This window comes from Musca vetustissima, unplaced genomic scaffold (assembly GCF_032173495.1).
Source record: "Musca vetustissima isolate MV318-11 ecotype Yass unplaced genomic scaffold, APGP_CSIRO_Mvet_v1 utg4481, whole genome shotgun sequence".
Lineage (NCBI taxonomy): Eukaryota > Metazoa > Arthropoda > Insecta > Diptera > Muscidae > Musca > Musca vetustissima.
In genome coordinates this window covers 360,937-387,133 of record NW_026883244.1, presented here as the reverse complement: position 1 = coordinate 387,133, position 26,197 = coordinate 360,937, and the positions used below count along the sequence as shown (strand labels likewise).

The window sequence follows — 26,197 nt, the reverse complement described above, 5'->3', positions numbered from 1 at the left end:
AACGTTCAATGTTCCAAGAATCATTTCGTTTTGAAAATTCGACTAGTATGATAATTTAAAGATTTAAATTACAGCCAATTCGGTTGATCCAATTTATTTTGGATCCAATTTTCAACCTAATTAGCAATCTATTAAAAGTTTAACCTTATGCAATCACTATTGTGACGGTAAGAAGGAAACGGACGATAGGATGTGAAGTAGAAACAAGCCCTGAGGTCCTCTGGGCTCAGGCAAGAATACCTGTAAGTCGAAAACTGACAGACTACCGCTCTGCGAACTTAAACATGATGTATTTTCATGCCTTCTCCGCATGGGCGTTATCGACGAGAATACCCTACTTTAGACAGCAGCAGAGTTTTTCATCTGTCCTTCAATTTAATGAAAGTCTCCCTTTAGTTCGCCCTATAAAAGACTCCCTCAGTAAGTGAATGAAAAGACTATATTCATCTCGTCTATGAAAAGAATCGCTTCATCTGTATATGAAAAGACTCCCTTAAGCTCGCCCTATGAGAACTCCATCAGACAGTGAATGAAAAGACAATATTTAGCTCGTCTATGAAATTACCTTGAAATGTATACTTTCAGCTTGTACATAAAAATTGCATTCAGTACGTATATGCTTTCAACTCGTCTATGAAATGTCGATCTTCAGCTCGCTTATGAAAACCCTTCTGTTAGTTCATCTATGAAAGGATCCCTTCATCGCATCTATAAAACAATTTACTTTGACTCTTCCATATAGACTTCAAATAGTCAAAAAGGGATACATTAATCAAATTTTTGCAAAATTATATTACAAAATAACTTTTCGTATAAACGGTAGTATATGCTTTAATATAAATATGGTTTAATAATTGCACGAGATTAAGTGCGTGATTTATTTTGCTATATATAAATTGTGTTACACTTGTTTAGTATCACATCATTATAACTAGTGTGGCAACACCAAAAGCCTTGTGTAACGCCGATTTCTTCTATTGACAGCATTGTACTATAAGCCGGAGGTTAAATAGGCGCGTAGTCTAGAGTAAAATTCGACTTTTCGATTTTCGCCTCTGAATATAAAGTTGAATTTTGCGTCATTCGATTTTATTCCACTTGCTCAAAGTCGATTTTCAACTTATGCCGACTAATGCAATTTAATTTATAATCAATTACATTCCAAACCCAAATTTTTAAATTGTCACACCTTAAACAGCTGATCGTTTTATGTCAGCAAACTTCTGCGTCGTCAACATGCATATAACAACGCCGTCACACATTAACATTTCAGTATGGCTCGGTTCTCTGACTGCAGATGATGTGAGTGTATGTGTTGAATTGAAAACAATACGGTTCTCATTTAGTCTCCATCGCACCTCATTCGTTCGTTTATACCACTTTGAGTTCATCTTTATCAGGCATTTTGTCTTCTCCCATTCGTTAACATGTGGAACGTTTTTCAATTTTTCTTCAGTCGGTGAAAAAGACTAGAACAAGCGAGCAAGAAGGTTGGCCCGAACAAGGTTAAATTTTTCATTAGGACTTAAATTTTCGCCCAAAGGACGCTAGTAGCTGCAAGTATTTAATAAAAAATGGAAAAAGAGAAAGATTATGCTTCCGATTCGGATGAAAGTGATGAAGATTTCCGTCCAGATGCCGGCTGCGATTCGGTTAGTGAAGAAGAATCCAATGGTGAGGATTCTGTGGTGGAAGGAGATAATGACAATGAAGCTGATGCCGAGCCTAGTAAAACCCAGAAGAATGTCAGAAAGAAGGGTAAACGACTAACAAAGAGGCAAAGTAAAAATAAGAGGAATAAAAAGGATAACAATTCCGATGATGATGAGGAGTATGAAGATGAGACTGTTAATCAAGCATCGCGCAGATGTACCCGACAAACCGATGGTGACCTAACAAATGGTAAAAAAGTAATTGAAAAAGACACATTGGAATCGGATGAGGAGGATAAATCAAGGACAAATTCACTGTGGGCAGATTTTTTGAAAGATGTCAATCCGGCAAAGGTGACAAAGACCACCACAAATGGTTCGGCAACAAAAGTCGAAGAAAATTCTAGTTCCTCAAATGGTGAAACAAAAACCAAGAAAGATGATGACAATAATTCAAAAGAGTCATCATCGTCGTCGTCGACAACAGTAAAAACTGTGGAATCAACCAAAGACGAACCACCGAAGAAGAAAGTCACTGTCACCGAGGTATTAGATTTTGCGGGTGAAGAGGTACGCATACAAAAGGAGGTGGATGCTTCGAGTATTAAAGAAAATCAAGCTGTGGTCACAGCGGCACCTAAAATGCAGCCATTTGGACGTATTATGCCAGGAGCTGGCATAAAGCGGCCAGCAGGTTCAGGTACTTCAGGTGGTGGTATTGGTTCCCTACTCAATCAAATTGGCAAGAAAAAGAAACTATCCGTTTTGGAAAAATCTCAAATGGATTGGAAAAGTTTCAAATCCGAAGAGGGTATTGAGGAGGAGCTGCAGACCTTTAATAAGGGTAAAGATGGGTAAGTAATTGTTTCTTCTAAAGTTTTGAGGCCCTGAGGACCAAGTATTTTCTATAAGAAGACGAATTTAGTTTTTTAGTAGATTTTTTAGAAGTTTTTTAGATTTGCTTCAGCTATCTTTGAAAAAAATGCCCTGTACCTCGTTTATGAAATTCAGGCCGTCTATAAAAGGCATCCCTCCAGTTCATCTATGAGAAGATTCTTTACTGTTCGTCTATATAAAGGCTGCCTTCAGCTCGTCTATATATAGACTCGACTATAAAGATTTCCTTCAGCTCGTACATAAAGACTTCCTCTTCTATAGAGACTCCCTCCAACTCTTCTATAAAGACTCCCTCCTGCTCTCCTATAAAGACTTCCTCCAGCTCTCCTATAAAGACTTCCTCCAACTCTTCCTTAAAGACTCCCTCCAGCTCTTCTATAAAGACTCCCTCAAGCTCTTCTATAAAGACTCCCTTGAGCTCTTCTATAAAGACTCCCTTGAGCTCTTCTATAAACACTCCTTTCAGCTCGTCCATAAACACTCCCTTGAGCTCGTCTATAAAGACTCCCTTCAGCTCGTCTGTAAAGACTCCCTTCAGCTCGTCTGTAAAGACTCCCTTCAGCTCGTCTGTAAAGACTCCCTTCAGCTCGTCTGTAAAGACTCCCTTCAGCTCGTCTGTAAAGACTCCCTTCAGCTCGTAAAGACTCCCTTGAGCTGCCATTGAACAGACTGCCTTTAACTTGTCTTTTAAAAGGCTGCCTTCCTTCAGCATGTCTATATAAAATACTCCCTTCAGTCCTTTTATGAAAAGACTCCCTTTAGTTTATTTTAAATATACTCACGTCTATAATAAGGCCCTTTAATTGTCTTTATGCTCGTCTATAAATACTCCCTTCAGTATGACAATAAAGATTCCCTTCAGCTCCTCTATAAAACTATCTTCAGCTCGTCTAAAAAGACTCCATTCAGCTCGTCTAAAAAGACTCCCTTCGGCTCGTCTAAAAAGACTCCATTCAGCTCGTCTAAAAAGACTCCCTTCAGTTCGTCTATGAAAAGACTCCCTTCAGTTCGTCTATGAAGACTCCCTTCAGTTCGTCTATGAAAAGACTCCCTTCAGTTCGTCTATGAAAAGACTCCCTTCAGTTCGTCTATGAAAAGACTCCCTTCAGTTCGTCTATGAAAAGACTCCCTTCAGTTCGTCTATGAAAAGACTCCCTTCAGTTCGTCTATGAAAAGACTCCCTTCAGTTCGTCTATGAAAAGACTCCCTTCAGTTCGTCTATGAAAAGACTCCCTTCAGTTCGTCTATGAAAAGACTCCCTTCAGTTCGTCTATGAAAAGACTCCCTTCAGTTCGTCTATGAAAGGACTACCTTCAGCTCGTCTATAAAGACTCCCTTCAGCTCGTCTATAAAGACTCCCTTCAGCTCGTCTATAAAGACTCCCTTGAGCTCGTCTATAAAGACTCCCTTCAGCTCGTCTATAAAGACTCCCTTCAGCTCGTCTATAAAGACTCCCTTCAGCTCGTCTATAAAGACTCCCTTGAGCTCGTCTATAAAGACTCCCTTCAGCTCGTCTATAAAGACTCCCTTCAGCTCGTCTATAAAGACTCCCTTCAGCTCGTCTATAAAGACTCCCTTCAGCTCGTCTATAAAGACTCCCTTCAGCTCGTCTATAAAGACTCCCTTCAGCTCGTCTATAAAGACACACATCAGCTCGTCTATAAAGACTCCCTTCAGCTCGTCTATAAAGACTCCCGTCAGCTCGTCTATAAAGACTCCCTTCAGCTCGTTATAAAGTCTCCCTTCAGCTCGTCTATAAAGTCTCCCTTCAGCTCGTCTATAAAGACTCCCTTCAGCTCGTCTATAAAGACTCCCTTCAGCTCGTCTATAAAGACTCCCTTAGCTCGTCTATAAAGACTCCCTTAGCTCGTCTATAAAGACTCCCTTAGCTCGTCTATAAAGACTCCCTTAGCTCGTCTATAAAGACTCCCTTAGCTCGTCTATAAAGACTCCCTTCAGCTCGTCTATAAAGATATATTAATCTATAAAGACTCCCATCAGCTCGGATATAAAGACTCCATTCAGCTCGTCTATAAAGACTCCATTCAGCTCGTCTATAAAGACTCCATTCAGCTCGTCTATAAAGACTCCATTCAGCTCGTCTATAAAGACTCCCTTCAGCTCGTCTATAAAGACTCCCTTCATCTCGTCTATAAAGACTCCCTTCAGCTCGTCTAAAGACTCCCTTCAGCTCGTCTATAAAGACTCCCTTCAGCTCGTCTATAAAGACTCCCTTCAGCTCGTCTATAAAGACTCCCTTCAGCTCGTCTATAAAGACTCCCTTCAGCTCGTCTATAAAGACTCCCTTCAGCTCGTCTATAAAGACTCCCTTCAGCTCGTCTATAAAGACTCCCTTCAGCTCGTCTATAAAGACTCCCTTCAGCTCGTCTATAAAGACTCCCTTCAGCTCGGCTATAAAGACTCCCTTCAGCTCGTCTATAAAGACTCCCTTCAGCTCGTCTATAAAGACTCCCTTTCTCCAACTCGTCGATTAAGAAAAATATTTTTAAGGGTAGCTTTATTAAAGAATACCATAGATTTTTTTGTGTCTAAAATGTTTTTTTACTAAATTATATTTTATTGTTTTTCTTTTTTCCAGGTACTTGGAACGTCAAGACTTCTTGCAACGTACTGATTTACGACAATTTGAAATTGAAAAAAGTCTACGACAATCTTCACGTCGTCCTCTCTAAGCTGATTTGATATTTCCTTTTTCGAAATCAGGTTAATCCAACAAAAGTTCAGGTATAAGCAACTACTATATAGTCCATAAATCATCAAATCGATTATTACAATTGATCGTACATTATCGTATCACATCAAAGAAATTAAAAAGTTAGCAGATTATTATTTTTACCTACTCTATAAATAATTGTACAATTATACTTACTATGTATGTATAAAACACAAAAAAATGTATTTTTTATTTTTATAAAAAAGCAAATTGTATTCCATAATTTTAGTTATGCAGACACCATTATTTTTTTATTTACAAGAAAAATCATAGACGTGTTCATTCTTTTGATTATAAATATATATTAATTATAAAGCATTATTATATAAATATACAATATGATTATATTTTATGAATACATAAATATATACTATAAAAAATAATAATAAAAGCTAAATGAACAATTATACGTAGTATTTTTGATTATGTCTTAAATGATCCATTTAAAAGAATTGCTTTGAAGTTTAATTAAAACAAAATGAGCTCAAATAGAACCAAGGATTTATGGTAGGTGGATTCACAAATACGTTCCCTTCAGATAGTCAATAAAGACCCTTCATCTAGCTTTTAAATACTCCCTTCAGATCTTCTATATAGAATGACTTCATCTCGTCTGTAAAGACTCCCTTCAGCCCGTCTATGAAAAGACTCCCTTCAGCACGTCTATGAAAGTGACTCCCTTCAGCTCGTCTATGAAAGTGACTCCCTTCAGGCTTGTTCATATTGATCCTTTCAGATCGTCTATGAAAAGACTCCCTTCAGGCATGTCTATGAAATAGACTCCCTTCAGCTCGTCTATGACAAAGACTCCCTTCAGCTCGTCTATGACAAAGACTCCCTTCGGCTCGTCTATGAAAAAGACTCTCTTCAGCTCGTCTATGAAAAAAACTCCCTTCAGCTCGTCTATGAAAAAGACTCCCTTCAGCTCGTCTATGAAAAAGACTCCTTTCAGCTCGTCTATGAAAAAGACTCCCTTCAGCTCGTCTATGAAAAAGACTCCCTTCAGCTCGTCTATGAAAAAGACTTCCTTCAGCTCGTCTATGAAAAAGACTCCCTTCTGCTCGTCTATGAAAAAGACTCGCTTCAGCCCGTCTATGAAAAAGACCCCCTTCGGCTATTCCAAAATGACTCCCTTCAGCTCGTCTAAAAAGACTTCCTTCAGCTCGTCTATAAAGACTCTCTTGAGCTCGTCTATAAAGACTCTTCAGCTCGTCTAAAATACTCCTTTCACCTCAGCTGGAACGGAGATTAGAATTATTTCTGTTAAACAAAATCCACTATCCATGAAAACTCTTGGCCCACCCTCAATGGGTTAATGGAACGTGCACCATGCAGCTGATCTTTAGGAATTTTTAGTAGCCCATAAAAACTATTACTATTGAAGCTATGAATGAACGAATGAATGAAATTGGTAAACAGATAACATACAAAAGCCCCCAATTTGGTAGCTTAACAGCGTCATATGTATCGACGTATGTTTGTAACAGGGGAAGCTATGCAATTACACGACCGCGATCGCGGCAGCAGCAACGAATCAACGACCGAACGTCTTGACTGCTTCTGTTGCTGCGGCTGCTAAAAAAGACACAGACGAATGTGGCCAAAATCAAAACTTAAAATCCATAGCAAAATGTTAAGACTTATTGGCGGCTCATAACGGCATTCGGCAGTCAGTTGCTAAACGTCTTTACACAGAGGAACCAGCAGTTAGCGGGTAAAACAAAGAGATTCGAATTAAAAGAAATAAAAAATAATATGGCAAATTAAGAAATACAAAATAAAATATAAAAAAGAAAAAAATTAATGAAGAGGATTTTTAAGTGCAAAAATATAAAAAAAGTGAGAAAATGGAAAATTAAAATAAAGTTGCAAAAAAATATTACCGAGAAAAAGGTTTTAATTAAATCATGACCACAATGAAGTAATAATAAAACAATAAAAAAATTGTTAAATAATTGTTATAACAAAAAAAGATTAAAAAATAAATAAACCTCGTTTTTTGGGTGTTTGAAAAACGAAAATCGTTTGTTCGTCCATCGTTTTGCAAGTTTTTCCTTTTACTGGGTGAAAGTTTTGATAACTTAGTTTTTAACTTAAAATAACAAAAAAACCGAAACATAAACCCCTTCGCTAAACTATCGACAAATAAAAACAAAAGCAACAATAATTTCGGTTGTGTGATTTTTTTCTTGTTGGCTCTTCTTTTAAACTAAATTAAATTTGTTTTTGTTTTGCCATGGAAGACTTGTGAATTTGTGACGTTATTAAAATTAATACCACGAAAAATTAATAATAAAAAAATTACACAGTGATACAATTTCAGATGAGGGTGGACATTTTTCGTATAGTAATTGCTGCAGAACAGGGGTCTGATTTTTATCTATAGAACAAAATAACTCAGATCTGAGTTCGGATATTTTTCTATAGAAAAAATGACCTCAGATCTGAGTTCGGATTTTTTTTCTATAGAAAAAATGACCTCAGAACTGAGTTCGGAGTGTTTTCTATAGAAAAAATGACCTCAGAACTGAGTTCGGAGTGTTTTCTATAGAAAAAATGACCTCAGAACTGAGGTCTGATTTTTTTCCTATGGAAATAAAAAATATTTCAAAAATGAGGTCAGATTTTTTCCATAGAGAAATATACGTCAGAACTGAGTTCGGGTATAGAAAAAATATCTCAGAACTGAGATCGGATTATTTTCTATAAAAAAAAAATACCTCAGAACAGAGGTTCATTGGTTCTCTTCAAAAATGATCAATATCGACCCACGTCTTATATAACCCCCATATAACGGTACCTCCCGTATGTCGGTATTTTCAGCATATTTTCAACCGATTTGGCTGTAATTTGATATTTTGAGTTATCATTGGAAGATTTCTATCAAAAATCATCAATGTTGGCCCAAGTTTTGGTGTAGCCCCCAAATAACGGTACCTCCCAATTTCAGTATTTAGGGGACACGTTTTTTAGGAGACACGTTTTTCGACCGAATTGGATGGTAATAATGTATTTTGGAATCTCTTTCGGTGCTCAATCTTCCTACCAAAAATTATATATATATTGGTCCACATTTTGGTAAAGCTTCTATATAGCGGAACCCAACTTATGTCGGTATTTTGGGAACATTTTAATATTTTAGGTTCTTAATGGTCGTCAAATATTGCTACCAAAAATTATCTATATTAATTCAGTTTTTAGGATAGCCACCCTATAGCAGAATCTCCTAAATTTTAATATTTTGGGGAGCTTGGACATGTTTTTCAACCGATTTGACTGAAATTTGGTATTTTGGGTTCTCATTAAGTGACAAATCCTTTTATCAAAAATTATAAATATTGATTCATTTTTAAGGGAAGTCCACATATAACGGTACCTCCCAATTTTCGAAATTTTCAATTTTCGGGATTATAGGCGCATTTTTCAACGAAATTTGCTGTATTTTTGATATTTTGGATTCTAATTAGGTTGAGAATCTTCCTACTAAAAATTATCTGTATTGGTCCACTTTTTGGCATAGGTCCCATACAACAGTACCTTCCAAATTTTGGGGGAACTTGAACACGTTTTTCAACCGAATTGGTTGGTTAATTTTTTAGGGTAGCCCCCTTCCAAATTTCAATATTTTGTTTTTCAATCGAATTAGCTGAAATTTGGTATTTTGGGTTCTCATTAAGTGTCAAACCTTCTTATAAAAAATTATAAAAATTGATCCATTATTAAGGGAAGTCCACATATAACAGTACCTGTCCATTTTCGAAAATTTGGGGATTTTAGGCACATTTTTCAACCAAATTGTCTGTAATTTTATATTTTGGACTCTCATCAGCTGTCAAATTTTCCTAATAGAAATTATCAATATCGGTTCACTTTTTGGTAGAGTGGAGTTTGGACCCGTTCGTGGAGTTTGGACCCGTTTTCCTACTGAAAATTATAAATTTTAATTGATTTTTAGCTATAACAGCATTATTAATGGCAATGTCATGGTAGATAGATGGGCAAACAAGTAATTCAAGGTCTCTACATAGCCCCCATACAAAGGATTCTCATCATTTTTTGCATTTTCGAGGTCATAGCCCAATTTTCCATTTTCCTCCTGGTAGCAATTTACCATGACATTGCCTCCATATAAAAGTCCCGATTGATTTTAGATATTTTGAATCACTATCATCATGGTAGAGTGTATGAAAAGTTCGGTGGAATTGTGGCCTGTGATTTTTTTACCTTCTCACGATTCTTAAAAAATAACCTAAATTACCTCAGATCTGTATTTTTTCTGTAAAAAATCTTCTCATCTTCTCATCTCATCTTCTCATCTGAAACCGAGGACTAGGATTTTTTTAAAGAAAATTAAAAAAATAAGTTTTTTCTACAGAAATAACTTTTTTCAGATGTACTGCGATCTGTGATTTATTTTAAACAAAATATTGATTTTGGAACTGAGGTCGGATTTTTACTATAGATATTTTCTCTATATTCTCTATAGATAGGTCGGAATTTTTGCATAGGAAAAAAATCTCTCAATGTGAACTGATGCCTTTAACGTTTTTTCAAAGAAATTTAGTTTTTGTTTTGTATTCCTGTAGTCTAGTGTAACATATTTCAATACGAAAGTAAGTGACTAAAAATTACAAGAAACTTAAAAAAAACAACCAAAAAAAATCTCGACACTGTTGTTGTTGTTACCTTTCAAGCTACTATAACTACTACTACTACTACTACCGCCATCGGTGGATATTGGTATTGGTGGTGCGATTGGTACTGGTTACAACTGCAACCGAAAGTGTATAACGAACGCCAAAAAAAAAAAAAAAAAAACAATAACAAAAACAAAACACAGTTTTCTTTAATGTAATTTGGCCAAATTCATTGAATCGTGTGTACACACAAACATACGTACAAAGTTACATTCAACATTTATCTACATACATACACACATATAAATTGATGATTATTATCATTGTTGTTTGCCATATAGACATGCGGCAGTTCCATTATTTTTAATCACCGTGATCGTTCGTCGCTGTCGTATTTGTTGTGGCTGTTGTTAAACGTCGTCACAAGTGCGTGCTGTGATTGTGCATTGGAAATCGTTTTAATATTCCCAAATCGAATTGACACAAAAAAATTGCAGTCTACCTATCTAACGTTCGGCGGGCAATTCGTTAATTTGTGAGGAAAAGAAAAAAAAAAAAAAATAACGAAAATAAAAAACCTAAAATTTGAATTAAATTTATAATTCATCGTCGTAACGAACGATTACATTCGTAGTTGGCATCGACTTGGTCGTCATCATCATAAACGCCAAATTACCCGAACATCAATCCCAAATATCATTATCCTCACCAGCGTCGTTTTGTCAACGAATTTTTAATACTGAGATTAAGGTATGCCTATATTTTGTTGTTGTTTTATTTATTTTCTTTTGTTTTATTTAATTTCTTAATTTATTATTGATTATTATTTTGTATTTCTATTTAATTTAATAATTACATAATGTAAATAACTTTTTCACACCTAGTCACAAATTACAGTATTTTTATGATCGATAATCGATAAATGCAATTTGTTTTATGGAATTGTTTGTTTATTGTGCGATCAACACTCACCATGTGGAGAGATTGGTGGATTTTTTATTTTTCTTCCCTCCAAAAATTTTCAATTTGGGTTTATTAATTGGGGTAGCGTCCATATAGCGGGACCTCCCAAATGTAAGTATTTTGGGTAGCTTGGACTCGTTTTTCAATCAAATTTGCTTTAATTTGGTATTTCGGTTATTGGTAATTAAATATTATAAATTTTTTTAGGGTAGGCCCCTTATAAGGACCCCAAATTTTCGGAATTTTGAAGATTTCAGGCATGTTTTCAAACCTGATTGGCTGTATTTTTGATATTTAGATTCTCATTGGGCTGAGAATCTTCCTACTAAAAATTTTCAATATCGGTCCACGGTTTGTTATAGCCCCCACATAACGGTACCTTCCAAAGTTTTGGTATTTTGGGGATATTGGACACGTTTTTCAACCGAATTTGGCCGAAATTTGCTATTTAGGGTTCTCATTAAGTGACAAATCTTCCTATCAAAAATTATAAATATTGGTCCATTTTTAAAGGAAGTCCGCATATAACGGTACCTCTCAATTTTCGGAATTTTGGGAATTTAGGCTCATTTTTCAATCAAAGTGGCTGCATTTTTGATATTTAGGATTCTCATTAGGTTGAGAATCTTCCTACCAAAAATTAAAAATATTGGTCCACGTTTTGTTGTAGCCACCATGTAACAGTACCTTCCAAATTTCGCTATTTGGGGGAGCTTGGGCACGTTTTCCAACCGAATTGTCTGAAATTTGGTATTTTGGGTTCTCATTAAGTGTCAAATCCTCCTACCAAAATTATCAAAATCGGTAAGTTTTTTATTGATGTCGATAATCAATAAATGAAATTTGTTTTATGGAATTGTTTGTATATTGCGATCAAAACCCACCTCGTGATCAGTTTGTTGATTTTTTTTTTCTAAAGACTGGTAAATTATGTTTCTAAAAAAAATGTTTTTCAATATCCCCAAAATTTCCCCAATATCCCAAAAATTGAATTTAGGCTTCGGTAGTTTATTGACAATTATTATTTAATTACGACATCTTTTAGATATTTCCTTTGTAAAACGTTTTTATTTTTGCCGCCACTGATGTTTCATTTCAAGCAAAAGACTTAAGACAGCAACACGTGCTCAATGGTCAAAGTGTTAAAATTGAAGAAGAAGCGTTTGTGTCTTAAGTCTTTTGTAGAGGTATGTACATTTTTTAACCCTTTCAGTGTTTTTACCGAATATATTCGACATTTAACATTACTCTCTTCCTTTGCAATTTTTCGGTTATCCTATGTACCGTTACAGTTGATGTCTATATTTTTGCTGAAATATAGACCAAACTGTCCGAGGGTTAAAATAAGAATTGATTTTTTCTAAACTCTGGACCTTCATATGATTTTTAGTACAAAATTTTAGATTTTTATTCCGACAAAAATTTTCTTTGACACTGAAAGGGTTAACGATTGATATTTTTTATTTATAAAAACGTGTTTACTATATTTTTTTCAACATAATTGTTCATGATCACATTGAATTATGTTTTTTTTTATTGTTCCAAATGTTTTGTTTTCCAATTTTATTGTCCAATTTGTTCATTACGACTTTGAGATGAAATCTGTGAGAAATGGCTGTGTTGACACTTCTTGGGATTTAAAACAAAAGACTTAAGACAGAAGCACGTGTTCAGCTAATATAAAAGGAGTGGATTTTTAAATAATTTTTTCAACATCCTTCAATGTTGATTCAAAAAAAAAAAAAATAATAATAATAATTTCTTAAAATAAGACAGAGATTTTTAAAATAGTGTTTTTTTTTCAACGAGGGTAAGCGGCATGGGTTTTTATAAAAACTATCGAAGGCCTGTATTTTTTTTAATATTTTTTTGTAACAATTATCCCCACCTCGGAAATAGGGTCGGAAATTAATATTTCGATGAGTTACAAACAGAATGACAAAATTAATATAAAACAAATTTTCAACAACTATCAAAGCTTCAAATATAAATAAATTTTTTTTTAATTTTTTTTTAACAATTTTTAATGGTCTGGATTTTTCTAAAATAATTTTCATTTTTTTTTATTTATTTAAGAATATTATGTTTAAAAACTATTAAAGTCTGGGATTTTTTAAACTCAAAATGGGTCTAATTTTTTTTTAAATATTTTTTTACAACAACTATCAAAGCATGTATTTTTATACCCTACACAACTATGTTGTCAGGGTATTATAGCTTTGTGCAGCCCCAAGAGTTTGTTACGCCGCTAAATACTGATCCTAGACCCACCTTTAAGTATACCGATCGTCATATCTCGACTAGATGAGTCGATCTAGATATGTGTGTCCGTCCGTCTGTCCATTACGATTTGTAAACACGATATAGGCCACAGTTATTGACCAATCTTCATGATATTTTGAATGTAGGATGGCTTCTGGCCAATGAAGACCCCTATTGTTTTTGGTAAATATCGGTTAATATTTAGAGGATGAAATGGACCAACAACTTTATTTTTATCTAATTTTCTGGTCGCTCCCGGGTCTGCAATTATGACCCAAACATCACCATTTTTTAAATGGAGAAGGGGATTGGGCCAAAGAATAAGCATGACTGTTTTCATAAAGGTCGGTCAATATTTAGCGGGTCAAATGGACCCTGACTGACAAAATTTGTATTTTATAGAGTATATATTTACTCCTGAAGGACATAGAACCGAGAAGTTGATAGTATATCCAAGAAGAGTGTTTGACCTTTAATTTGATACCAATTATATTGTCGTATGTAGTCGGATGTGGGAGTTACAAGTAAATATTTACAGGTGCTTACATGTTCAGATATTATTTAATAAACCATTACCACCCTAGAGGGCGGATATATAGCGTTGATAGCTTTGAAATTTTCCACGAGGTTCCAGTTATGGTCAAGGTCGATGCCTATAATTTTCGGTATGAAGTGGACCGAAAACTTAATTTTTTGTGAGTTTTTCGTGTTGATCTATAGGCCACAATCCGAACATCACAACACAATCCACGGTGAAGGGAATCTGGATAAGTAATTAGAAGGGCTGTACTTAATATGGGGAATATACGGGAATATATATGAATATGGGGAATATCAGTGTAAAGAAGAGATGCTGTTGACCTCTGATCGGGCAAGAGAGTGCAACTATTACGAAATATTGTCTTGGCTGGGATTAAAGCTCCGCAGAAAGTTAGAGTTCCGTGGTAGTTGTGTAGGGTATCGTATGGTCGGCCGCGTCCGATTATACTGCTCCGCTCACTTGTTTCAATTATATTTTTTCCAACAACAATGAAAAGCTTGGATTTTTTTAAAAAATATGTTTTCCAAAAACTATCAATTTAATGAAAGTCTTGAATTTTTTTCAACGACATTGAAAGACAAACATATTTTTCCAAACGGGGGTGCAAAAAAAAAAAATGCTTAATTTTTTTAATAATATTCTTTCAAAAGCTTCTAAAAATAATTTTGTGGATTTTTTCTTTTTTTTAAGAGTCGAGCTTGATGATCTAAGTTTTGCAATGAAAAGGAAAGCCAGGAGTAGAACCTACGTACCCACCATTATGCGACGCGTTTCGCCGTTTGTTAAGCGGCTCATCAGGCATATTGGGCTATGTGGCTTTACAAATGTCGTACGTTGATAACTTATATTTATTCCGCCCTGATGCGAAACTTGCATATGCGAATTAAATTCAAATTTGTCAAAGTTCGACATTTGTCTTCATTCTAGGAACAGTCCTTTTCAAAGCAGATTTTTGTTGTAGCGATGGATAATTAATCCACACACCTACAATTGCTTCCTGGTATACACATGTTTTTGTGCAACCGTTTTTTTTTCAATATATTTTTCTCAATAACAATCATCATATAAAAGCCGTGGATTTTTTGAAAATATCAAATAATTTATTTCTTCAAATCTGAGAACTGATTTTTATTTCTTTTTTATTACAGGGTAAAGTAGTTTTCTTTTTTATTGAATGGTAACCGAAGAAAACATTTACGCTTAATGCAATCACTTTCCAGTTTTAGTATATGACCTAAATATTTTTAACTTGTTTACCAAAAAATAAAGTACAAAAAAATAACCAATACCGTTGTAATATGTCTACACTTTTGAGAATGGCCACTTGCACTTAAGACTTCACATCGAACATCGACAAGAAGTGGAGAAGGTAAAGAAAGAAAGGTCATTACTTATTTAATTTTTTTAAAGAGTCATGCTGACGATGACCTAAAGTTAATAACGGTCATCATTAAATGTAATTTTGAGGTTTCGAAATGTTTGAAATAAATGTAACATGTTTTCAGTGAAATTGTTGAACATTCTGTTAAGAAAAATGAAATGAAAATAAATAAAAACAATTTTTGTGTGGAAGAAAGGGGGAAAAAATTTGAAGCAATAACCCACACGGGAGACTTTACAGGCGAATAAAGGGTAAATGTTTAAAAACATTTAAATTCACGCCATTGATAGCTCTTGCAAAAAATATTTTTTTTTAAATTTTGAGACCTTTGATTGCTGTTGTATAAAAAATTATAAAAATATAAAAAATGCCTTTATTTAATTTTTAACTTTGATATGACCTCACGACTGTTCTATTTATAGAAAATCTATTAAGTATTTTGTTTGTTAATAATATTTTTTCTTTTATTCATCATCATTTCAAATATTTTTTATGGATGAAAAGTTAAATAACTCACGTGTAATTAAACTTTGAAAATATTTGTTTGTTGGAGGGACACTAGAATTTATAAATTGTTTATAGAGATCAACACTTAAATAACCATTAGTGGATTGCGTTTCTTTTTTAATATAAAATAATAATATATAGTGCATTTTTAGATATTAAACAGTTAGTCGCATTGAGAGAGCCTTTTAAAGTAGCTTAAAAAATTAAGTTCGGAGTGATACATTGTGAATTTGAAAATCAAAACAAACGACTTAAGACACAAACTGAGTAAACAAGTGAGATGTGGATTGCCACTATCAATGAATTGTATTTTTTACATTTTTTACATAAAAATATCAATTGTCAAAAAGTCTTAAGACACAAACGTCGTTTCCTCTTTTCTTTTTGAACCCACATTTAATGGCATCACGTGCTGCTGTCTTTAAACTTTTGTCTTTAAAACAAAACCAGTGGCGGTAAAACAAAACATTTCTCAGAGATTACATCTCGAAGACGTTATTATTGCGACTGAACAATAAAAAATACTTAACAATACACATGTGGAAAAATATAAAAACGACATGTACATGTGATCATGAAAAACAGAAACAATTATGTTTTACAAAATAGGCCTTATAAATGTTATACAAAATGTTATGTGGCATAAATAGGGAAGTAAAAAAATATAGTCTTTAATAGTTGTTGAAGGAAATATATGATAATCTTAAAAAAAAACAAAATTGTAAAAAATTAGCGCTAATGAAAGTCTATGGAAAAAATTTGTATAAAATCGTCGCTAATAATAGTCTATATCAAATATTTTTAAATATCCACGCCTGTTTGAAGTCCTGATTTTTTTAAATCCACGCCTGTTTGAGACCTAAAAAAATATATTTTCTGAAAAATCTACGCCTGTTTGAGGCCATGAAAAAATATTTGTTCAAAAATACACGGCTATTTGAGATCCTGATAAAAAAAAAACTTCGTTATTCGTTAAGAAATACACGCCTCTTATATATCTTGAAAAAAATATTCTTTAAAAAATCCACGCCTCTTATATATTTTGAAAAAATATTCTTTAAGAAATCCACACCTCATATAGGCCTTGAAAAAATATTCTTTAAGAAATCCACGCCTCATATAGGCCTTGAAAAAATATTCTTTAAGAAATCCACGCCTCATATAGGCCTTGAAAAAATATTCTTTAAGAAATCCACGCCTCATATAGGCCTTGAAAAAATATTCTTTAAGAAATCCACGCCTCATATAGGCCTTGAAAAAATATTCTTTAAGAAATCCACACCTCATATAGGCCTTGAAAAAATATTCTTTAAGAAATCCACGCCTCATATAGGCCTTGAAAAAATATTCTTTAAGAAATCCACGCCTCATATAGGCCTTGAAAAAATATTCTTTAAGAAATCCACGCCTCATATAGGCCTTGAAAAAATATTCTTTAAGAAATCCACGCCTCATATAGGCCTTGAAAAAATATTCTTTATGAAATCCACGCCTCTTATAGGCCTTGAAAAAATATTCTTTAAGAAATCCACGCCTCTTATAGGCCTTGAACAAATATACTTTAAGCAACTCCCGCCTCTTATAGGCATTAAAAAAATATTCTTTAAGAAATCCACGCCTCTTATAGGCCTTGAACAAATATACTTTAAGCAACTCCCGCCTCTTATAGGCCTTAAAAAAATATTCTTTAAGAAACGCACGCCTCTTATAGGCCTTGAAAAAATATTCTTTAAGAAATCCACGCCTCTTATAGGTATTTAAAAAATATTCTTTATGAAATTCACTCTTATAGGCCTTGAAAAAATATTCTTTAAAAAATCCACGCCTCTTATAGGCCTTGAAAAATATTCTTTAAAAATCCACGCCTCTTATAGGCCTTGAAAAATATTTTTTTGAAAAATCCACGCCTCTTATAGGCCTTGAAAAATATTCTTTAAAAAATCCACGCCTCTTATAGGCCTTGAAAAAATATTCTTTAAGAAATCCACGTCTCTTCTAGGCCTTGAACAAATATACTTTAAGCAACTCCCGCCTCTTATAGGCCTTAAAAAAATATTCTTTAAGAAACGCACGCCTCTTATAGGCCTTGAAAAAATATTCTTTAAGAAATCCACGCCTCTTATAGGTATTTAAAAAATATTCTTTATGAAATTCACGCCTCTTATAGGCCTTAAAAAAATATTCTTTAAGAAACGCACGCCTCTTATAGGCCTTGAAAAAATAATCTTTAAGAAATCCACGCCTCTTATAGGCCTTGAAAAAATACTCTTTATGAAATCCACGCCTCTTATAGGCCTTGAAAAAATATTCTTTAAAAAATCCACGCCTCTTATAGGCCTTGAAAAAATATTCTTTAAGAAATCCACGTCTCTTCTAGGCCTTGAAAATATATTCTTTAATAAACGCACGCCTCTTATAGGCCTTGAAAAGATATTCTTTAATAAACGCACGCCTCTTATAGGCCTTGAAAAAATATCCTTTAAGAAACTCACGCCTCTTATAGGTCTTGAAAAAATATTCTTTAAAAAATCCACGCCTCTTATAGGCCTTGAAAAATATTCTTTAAGAAATCCATGCCTCTTATAGGCCTTGAAAAATAATCTTTAAAAAATCCACGCCTCTTATAGGTCTTGAAAAAATATTCTTTAAGAAACGCACGCCTCTTATAGGTCTTGAAAAAATATTCTTTAAGAAACGCACGCCTCTTATAGGCCTTGAAAATATTCTTTAAGAAATCCATGCCTCTTATAGGCCTTGAAAAAATATTCTTTAAGAAACACACGCCACTTCTAGGTTTTGAAAAAATATTCTTTAAGAAATCCACGCCTTTTCTAGGCCTTGACAAAATAATCTTTAAGAAATCCACGCCTTTTCTAGGCCTTGAAAAAATAATCTTTAAGAAGTCCACGCCTTTTTTAGGCCATGAAAAAATATTCTTTAAGAAATCCACGCCTCTTATAGGCCTTGAAAATATATTCTTTAAGAAATCCATGCCACTTCTAGGCCTTGAAAAAATATTCTTTAAAAAATCCACGCCTCTTATAGGCCTTGAAAAAATATTCTTTAAAAAATCCACGCCTCTTATAGACCTTGAAAAAATATTCTTTAAAAAATCCACGCCTCTTATAGGCCTTGAAAAAATATTCTTTAAAAAATCCACGCCTCTTATAGGCCTTGAAAAAATATTCTTTAAAAAATCCACGCCTATTTATAGGCCTTGATATTCTTTAAAATATCCACTTTAAAATATCCACGCCTTCTGTAGTAGAAAAACATATTTTCTCCCAAAAAAATTTCTCTAGACCTTTCTTTAGAAAAAAACTGCAAATGTGATTGACTGACTAATGCCACAAACAAAGAAATTTATTTACCAAAAAAATTTAAATTTTAAAGTTTTTTTCTTACTAATTTGTATAACAAACTAACTATTTATTATAAAATAAACCAAACATAAAAAAAATTTGCATACATTGCCTATTACCATTAAAAAAAGAGAAATAGGCAAAAAATGGAAAGCTCTCCCTCCCCTCAAAATCTAATAAACAAAAATCGTTAGTATTTTTGAATGAATCCAATTTATGTTGTGCAAAATTAATACAGATCGTAAAATAAACATGAACATAACCACACATATTTACATATATGACAATGAGATGAATAGACATATCTCCCCTTCTCTCCCTTCTGCGATACATTTTAACACCTGAAAGAAATAACTATTTGCATATTTGTTGGTGACACAAAAACGAAGTAACTTTTTTAGCACACAGTGAAAGTGATCTATTCCACGACATGGATGAAAGAGGTATCGATGACATCGTCTAACGATACCATTGTTAGCAGCAGCAGCAACAAATGAACGGCCGTCCGGCCTGCCGAATAATATGTAATGGTAATGGTGGTATGGTGACATTTTATTTGTCATCTATTTTGTAGAGCTTTGTTACGAATCAAAGGAAGTTTTTTTTGTAGCAACGTGAAGTGCTGAATAATTGTCACGCGTGATTGAATTTTCTTTATTCGAACGGTAGGGCCTATTCAATCATTGGTATTGAAATTTGTTTTGTTTTTGTAACTACCAATAACTCCCTCGATTATTTGTACGGTTGTGTTGTTATTTATATGCGATGTGCTTCATCTTCGTTCAATCAGCCATCAGTCTATTCACAACAATGTTGTTATAGGTGGATGACTTGTTTTTTAGATATCGGCATTCGTACATTACCCCTGTGGCAACAACATACTCGACATGAGAGTTTTATTTTTCTTTGAAAAGTGGGAGTATCAACATTTTTATAAACAACAATATACGAGGCTAGTTAATGAAATATTTTTATACCCTACGCCACTATGTTGTCAGGATATTATAGCTAGGGACAAGAGTTTGTAACGCCGCGAAATATTGGTCCTAGACCCACCTTTAAGTATACCGATCGTCATATCTCAACTAGCTGAGTCGATCTAGACATATGTGTCCGCCCGTCCATCCGTCTGTCCATTATAATTTGTAAACACGATACAGGCCACAGTTTTGGACCATTCTTCACGAAATTTTGCGTGTAGGATGGGTTCTGACAAATGAAGACCCCTATTGTTATTGGTAAAGATCGGTTAATATTTTCTGATTTTCTGTCCGCTTCAAAGACATGGAGAAGGGGATCGGGCCAAAGACCAAGCATGCCGGTTTTGATAAAGATCGGTCAGTATTTAGCGCTTCAAATGGTCCTGACTTTTATGTGAAAAATGTCAAAATTTGTATTCTATAGCGTATATATTTACCACCGAAGGACATAGACCCGAGAAGTAGATAGTATATCCAAGAGGAGTGGTTGACCTTTAAATTGATACCAATTATATTGTCGTATGTACTCGGATGTGGGAGTTACACTTTAATATTTACGGGTTCTTACATATTCAGATATTATTTAGTAACCCATTACTCCACTAGAGGACGGAATTATAGCGCTGATAGCTTTGAAATTTTCCATGAGGGCAACACCTATAATTTTCGATGATGAAGAGATAATAATATTGGGATCAGGTGGACATCGTTGTGTTTTTTTCGAGTCAATCCATAGGCCACAATTGAGAGCTGAACATCACAACACAACCCACGGTGAACGGAATCTGGACAAGTAATTAGAAGGGCTGCACTGAATATTTATCATATTTGTTGACCTCTAGTCGGTCAAGAGGGTGCAAGTATCGCGAATGTTAGATTTTCGTGGAAGTTGTGTAGGGTATCATATGGTCGGCACTTTGGTGCACTATTTACATAAAATCTGACAAAAATATATATGGGAGCTATATCGAAATCTGAACCGATTTTCCTGAAAATTAACACACATAATTCTAGACTTTATTCAGTACGATATGCCAAATTTTGTGCCAATCGAAAGATATATAGGTACTTTGGTGCACCATTTACATAAAATCGGACGAAAACATATATCTAAATCTGAACCGATTTTCACGAAACATAACACATATCATTATAGACTTTATTGAGTACGCTATACCAAATTTCGTACAAATCGAAAGATATATAGGGACTTTAGTACACCATTTACCTTAAATCGGACGAATATATATCTAAATCTGAACCGATTTTCACGAAATTTAACACACATCGTTATAGACTTCATTCAGTACGCTGTGCCAAATTTTGTGCAAATCGAAAGATATATAGAGGCTTTGGTGCACTATTTACCTAAAATCGGACGAAAATGTATATGGGAGCTATATCGGTATCTGAACCGATTTTCCCGAAACTTACCGCTCATCATTCCACACTCAATTCAGTACGCTATGCCAAATTTTGTGCAAATCGAAGGTTATAAAGGAACTTTGAAAGATATATAGGGACTATTTATCTAAAATCGGACGAAAATATATATGGGAGCTATATCAAAATCTGAACCGATTTTCAAGAAATTTAACACACATCGTTGAAGTCTTTATTTAGTACGCTATGCCAAATTTCGTGCCAATCGAAAGGTATGTAGGGACTTTGGTACACCACTTACCTTAAATCGGACGAAATTATATATGGGAGCTATATCTAAATCTGAACTGATTTTCACGAAACTTAACACACATCATTCTAGACCCAATTCGTTACGCTGTGCCAAATTTCGTGCAAATCGAAAGATATATAGGGACTTTAGTACACCATTTACCTTAAATCGGACGAAATTATATATGGGAGCTATATCTAAATCTGAACTGATTTTCACGAAACTTAACACACATCATTCAAGACTTTATTCAGTATGCTATACCAAATTTCGTGAAAATCTAAAGATATTTGGTACACCATTTACCTTAAATCGGAGGAAAATATATATGGGAGGTATATCTAAATCTGAACTGATTTTCATGAAACTTTAGACACATAATTCTAGACCCAATTCGTTACGATGTGCCAAATTTCGTGCAAATCGAAAGACATATAGGTACTTTGATGTACTATTTACCTAAAATCGGAGGAAAATATATATGGGAGCTATATCGAAATATGAACCGATTTTCCAGAAACTAAACACACACCATTCTAGACATAATTCATTACGCTGTTCCAAATTTCGTACAAATCGAAAGATATTTGGTACACCATTTACCTTAAATCGGAGGAAAATATATATGGGAGGTATATCTAAATCTGAACTGATTTTCATGAAACTTTAGACACATAATTCTAGACCCAATTCGTTACGATGTGCCAAATTTCGTGCAAATCGAAAGACATATAGGTACTTTGATGTACTATTTACCTAAAATCGGAGGAAAATATATATGGGAGCTATATCGAAATATGAACCGATTTTCCAGAAACTAAACACACACCATTCTAGACATAATTCATTACGCTGTTCCAAATTTCGTACAAATCGAAAGATATATAGAGACTTTGGTACACCATTTACCTAAAATCGGACGAAAATATATATGGGAGCTATATCTAAATCTAGACCGATTTTTCCCAATTTCAATAGGGTTAGTCCTTGGGCCAAATACATGATCTATGCCAAATTTCATCAAATTCGGATCATAAATGCGACCTGTACTTTGTTTACAATTTAACATGGACAGACAGACAGAGGACGGACGGACGGACATGCATAAATCGACTTAGAAAGTGATTCTATGCATATTCTCAAAAGGGGTCATGTGTCTATCTCGTTTCCTTTTGCCTGTTACAAACATATGCACAAAGACATAATACCCTGTACCACAGTGGGGTGAAGGGTATAAAAATCCATTCTTCATTTTAATATTAAAATATTTTTTTCAAACAAATATTTTTTTAATCCCCCTCTTGTTTTAACTTTCCATTAAGACATCATAATCCATAAATGTTATATTAATATGCTCCCTTCATAACATTTATAATTTCAAAAGGAAATGGTTTTAATGGCTCTGATCAAAATTGAGAAATGTAAGCCATTTCAACATTATAGCTCCCTTCACTGTCGTTATTATCATAAATGCATTAACTCCCCATAATACCGCTCTCAAAAAAGTTAATTTAAATTATTGCAAAGATTTCGTGTAATAAACCCACTTAATTTGCAAAAATAAATTCAATCCCTTCCGGAATTATTAAAAGAAAAACATATACAAGAAAGAAAAACAGCGTTCGTTTCCTAAGTCTTTCGTTTAAACACACATATTAATTAAAACTGAAACAAATCTATATATATAAAAGAGCTTAGTGTTAAGTGAGTGAGTGAGTGAGTGAGTGACTGACAGATCATCGCCCAGACGAAACGGCTAAAGCTAGAAGCTTGAAATTTTGAGTGTGGGTTGGTGTTGGTGTGTAGGCGTGAGATAAGGCTGGGTTTTTGGAAATTCGAACTAGAAGGGTACGAAAAGTACTAAAATGTACCAAATATGGTACCCTTTGTATTAGGCGAACGGGAAGAGCTAGAATTCTGAAATTTGGAATGTGGGTCACTGATGTAAAGTTAGGAAGATGTACAAAAGCGTTTTTGGAAATTCGTACTAGAACGGTACGAAAAGTACTAAAAAGTACTAAATGTGATACCATTTGTATTTGACGAACTGGTAGAGCTAGAACTCTGAAATTTGGATTGGTGGTCGCTGAGTGTAGGATATATGTATCAATGGGTTTTTGGAAATTCGAACTATAAATATCCGAAAAGTACTAAAATGTACTTAATTTTGTACAATTTCGTAACATGTGAGTTGAAAGAGCTAAAAACTTGAAATTTGGAATGCGAATTAGGGATGAGATGTAGAGTCCATTTAAGGAGATGGTTTTGGAAGCGTGTACTCATGTGTACGAAAAGTACTATATGATACAATATTTGGTACAAATTTAATTTGGAGATTAAAACCGAGCTGGAATCCTGAAATTTGAAATTAACATTACCGTCGGAGTGTAGGATTGGGAATGTACGTAATTTTGGAATTTTTTACCCAGTTTCAGTAATTTTTATTCATGGGTACTAAATGGTACTAAATTTGGTACAATTTGAATTTTATGCAAACCAATAGAGCTAGAATCATGAAATTTGGAGTCAGGATCACTGTAGGGGGTAAGATCGAGATATGTAGGAAGTTTTAAAATTTTTTACTAATGTGTACTAAATTTGGTACAATTTGAATTGTGGGTGAACCCATAGAGTTGGAATCTTAAATCATGGATTTAGGAACACTCTGGGGGTGAAATTTTGGGTTAAGTGGGACGTTTTGGAAATTCGTACTACTGTGTACTAAATTTGGTACAATTTGAATTGTGAGTGAACCGAAAGAGTTGTAATTCTGAAAGTTGTATTTAGCATCTCTGTTTGGGGTAAGTAAGAAGTTTTCGAAATTCGTACTACTGTGTACTTAAACCGATAGAGTTGGAATCCTGAAACTTGGATTTAGGATCACTGTGGGGGTGTAGGATTGGGATATTTAGGAAGTTTTGGAAATTGGTACTACTATGTACTAAATTTGGTACAATTTGAATTGTGGGTGAACCGATAGAGCTGGAATCCTGAAACTTTGAGTTAGGATCACTTTGGCGGTGTAGGATTGGGGTATGTAGGAAGTTTTGGAAATTCGTACTACATTCGTACTAAATTTTGTACAATTTGAATTGTGAGTGAACCGATAGAGTTGGAATCCTGAAACTTGGATATAGGATCACTGTGGGGGTGTAGGATTGGGGTCTGTAGGAAGTTTTGGAAATTCATACTACTGTGTACTAAATTTGGTACAATTTGAATTGAGGGTGAACCGATAGAGTTGGAATCCTGAAACTTGGATATAGGATCACTGTGGGGGTGTAGGATTGGGGTATGTAGGAAGTTTTGGAAATTGGTACTACTATGTACTAAATTTTGTACAATTTGAATTGAGGGTGAACCGATAGAGTTGGAATCCTGAAACTTGGATATAGGATCACTGTGGGGCTGTAGGAAGTTTTGGAAATTCGTACTACAGTGTACTAAATTTGGTACAAATTGAATTGTGAGTGAACCGATAGATTTGTAATCCTGAAACTTGGATTTAGGGTCACTGTGGGGTTGTAGGGTTAGGGTAAGTTGGAGGTTTTGGAAATTCGTACTACTGTGTACTAAATTTGGTACAATTTGAATTGTGAGTGAACCGATAGAGTTGTAATCACGAAACTTGGATTTAGGGTCACTGTGGGGTTGTAGGGTTAGGGTAAGTTGGAGGTTTTGGAAATTCATACTACTGTGTACTAAATTTGGTACAATTTGGATTGTGAGTGAACCTATAGCGTTGGAATTCGGAAACTTGGGATTAGGATCACTGTGGAGTGTAGGTTTGGGTTAAGTAGGAAGTTTTGGAAATTCGTACTACAGTGTACTAAATTTGGTACAAATTGAATTGTGGATGAACCGATAGAGTTAGAATTCTGAAACTTGGTTTTAGGATAACTGTGGGGGTGTGGGTTTAGTAAGAAGTATTGGAAATTCGTACTATCATTATGGGGGTGTAGGATCGGGGTATGCCGGAAGTTTTGTTGGAAGTAGAAGGATACGAAAAGTACTAAAATATACCAAATATGGTACCCTTTTTATTAGCGAACGGAAAGAGCTAAAATTCTGAAATTTGGAATGTTGGTCACTGATGGAAAGTTAGAAAGATGTGCAAAAGGGTTTTTGGAAATTCGACATATAAGTGTACTAAAGGTACTAAACTTTACAGAATTTAGTTCCTATTGTATATATATTGAACATATATAGCTGGAATCTTGACATTTTAAATGGAAAACATGTTGGGAAGTGGTGTTGATGTACGGAAATGGTTTAAGACATTCGTACTTATGTGTATAAAAAGTGTAAAATGGTACTAAATTCCGTACTATTTACCTTCAGTTGAGTGTGTAGAGATGGAATCTTGATAATCGGAATTAGCTTTAAAAAATCGTACTTATTTGTATGAAAAGTACTTAATTGGTACTAAATTTGGTGGAAGTTGGATTTAGGTGAACAGATAGAGCTGAAGTCTTCAAATTGGGAATTAAAATGACTTTTGGAGTGTAGGACTGAGGTAGATTATGCAATTCGTACTTTTTGGTACGAAAGGTATATATGGTACTAAATTTAGTACAATTTGGATGTTGATTGAAAGGATAGAACT

The 26,197-nt window shown here is 34.2% G+C and overlaps 2 protein-coding genes across 2 annotated transcripts in view; both read left to right on the top strand.

The window, feature by feature from the left end:
- LOC133330094 (phosphoenolpyruvate carboxykinase [GTP]-like) overlaps positions 1-26,197 on the top strand; it is a 173,672-nt gene that overhangs the window by 28,008 nt on the left and 119,467 nt on the right. The window lies entirely within an intron of this gene.
- LOC133330111 (craniofacial development protein 1) lies at positions 1,575-5,261 on the top strand. Its single transcript, XM_061538587.1, has 2 exons — positions 1,575-2,506; positions 5,149-5,261. Exons 1-2 carry the CDS (start codon positions 1,575-1,577, stop codon positions 5,240-5,242), a joined length of 1,026 nt encoding a protein of 341 aa, XP_061394571.1. The 3' UTR covers positions 5,243-5,261.

Coding starts and splice junctions, on each gene's coding strand:
- LOC133330111 (XM_061538587.1), top strand. CDS start 1,575: ATGGAAAAAGAGAAAGATTATGCTTCCGATTCGGATGAAAGTGATGAA. Junction 2,507..5,148: donor TTTAATAAGGGTAAAGATGG/GTAAGTAATTGT, acceptor TCTTTTTTCCAG/GTACTTGGAACGTCAAGACT.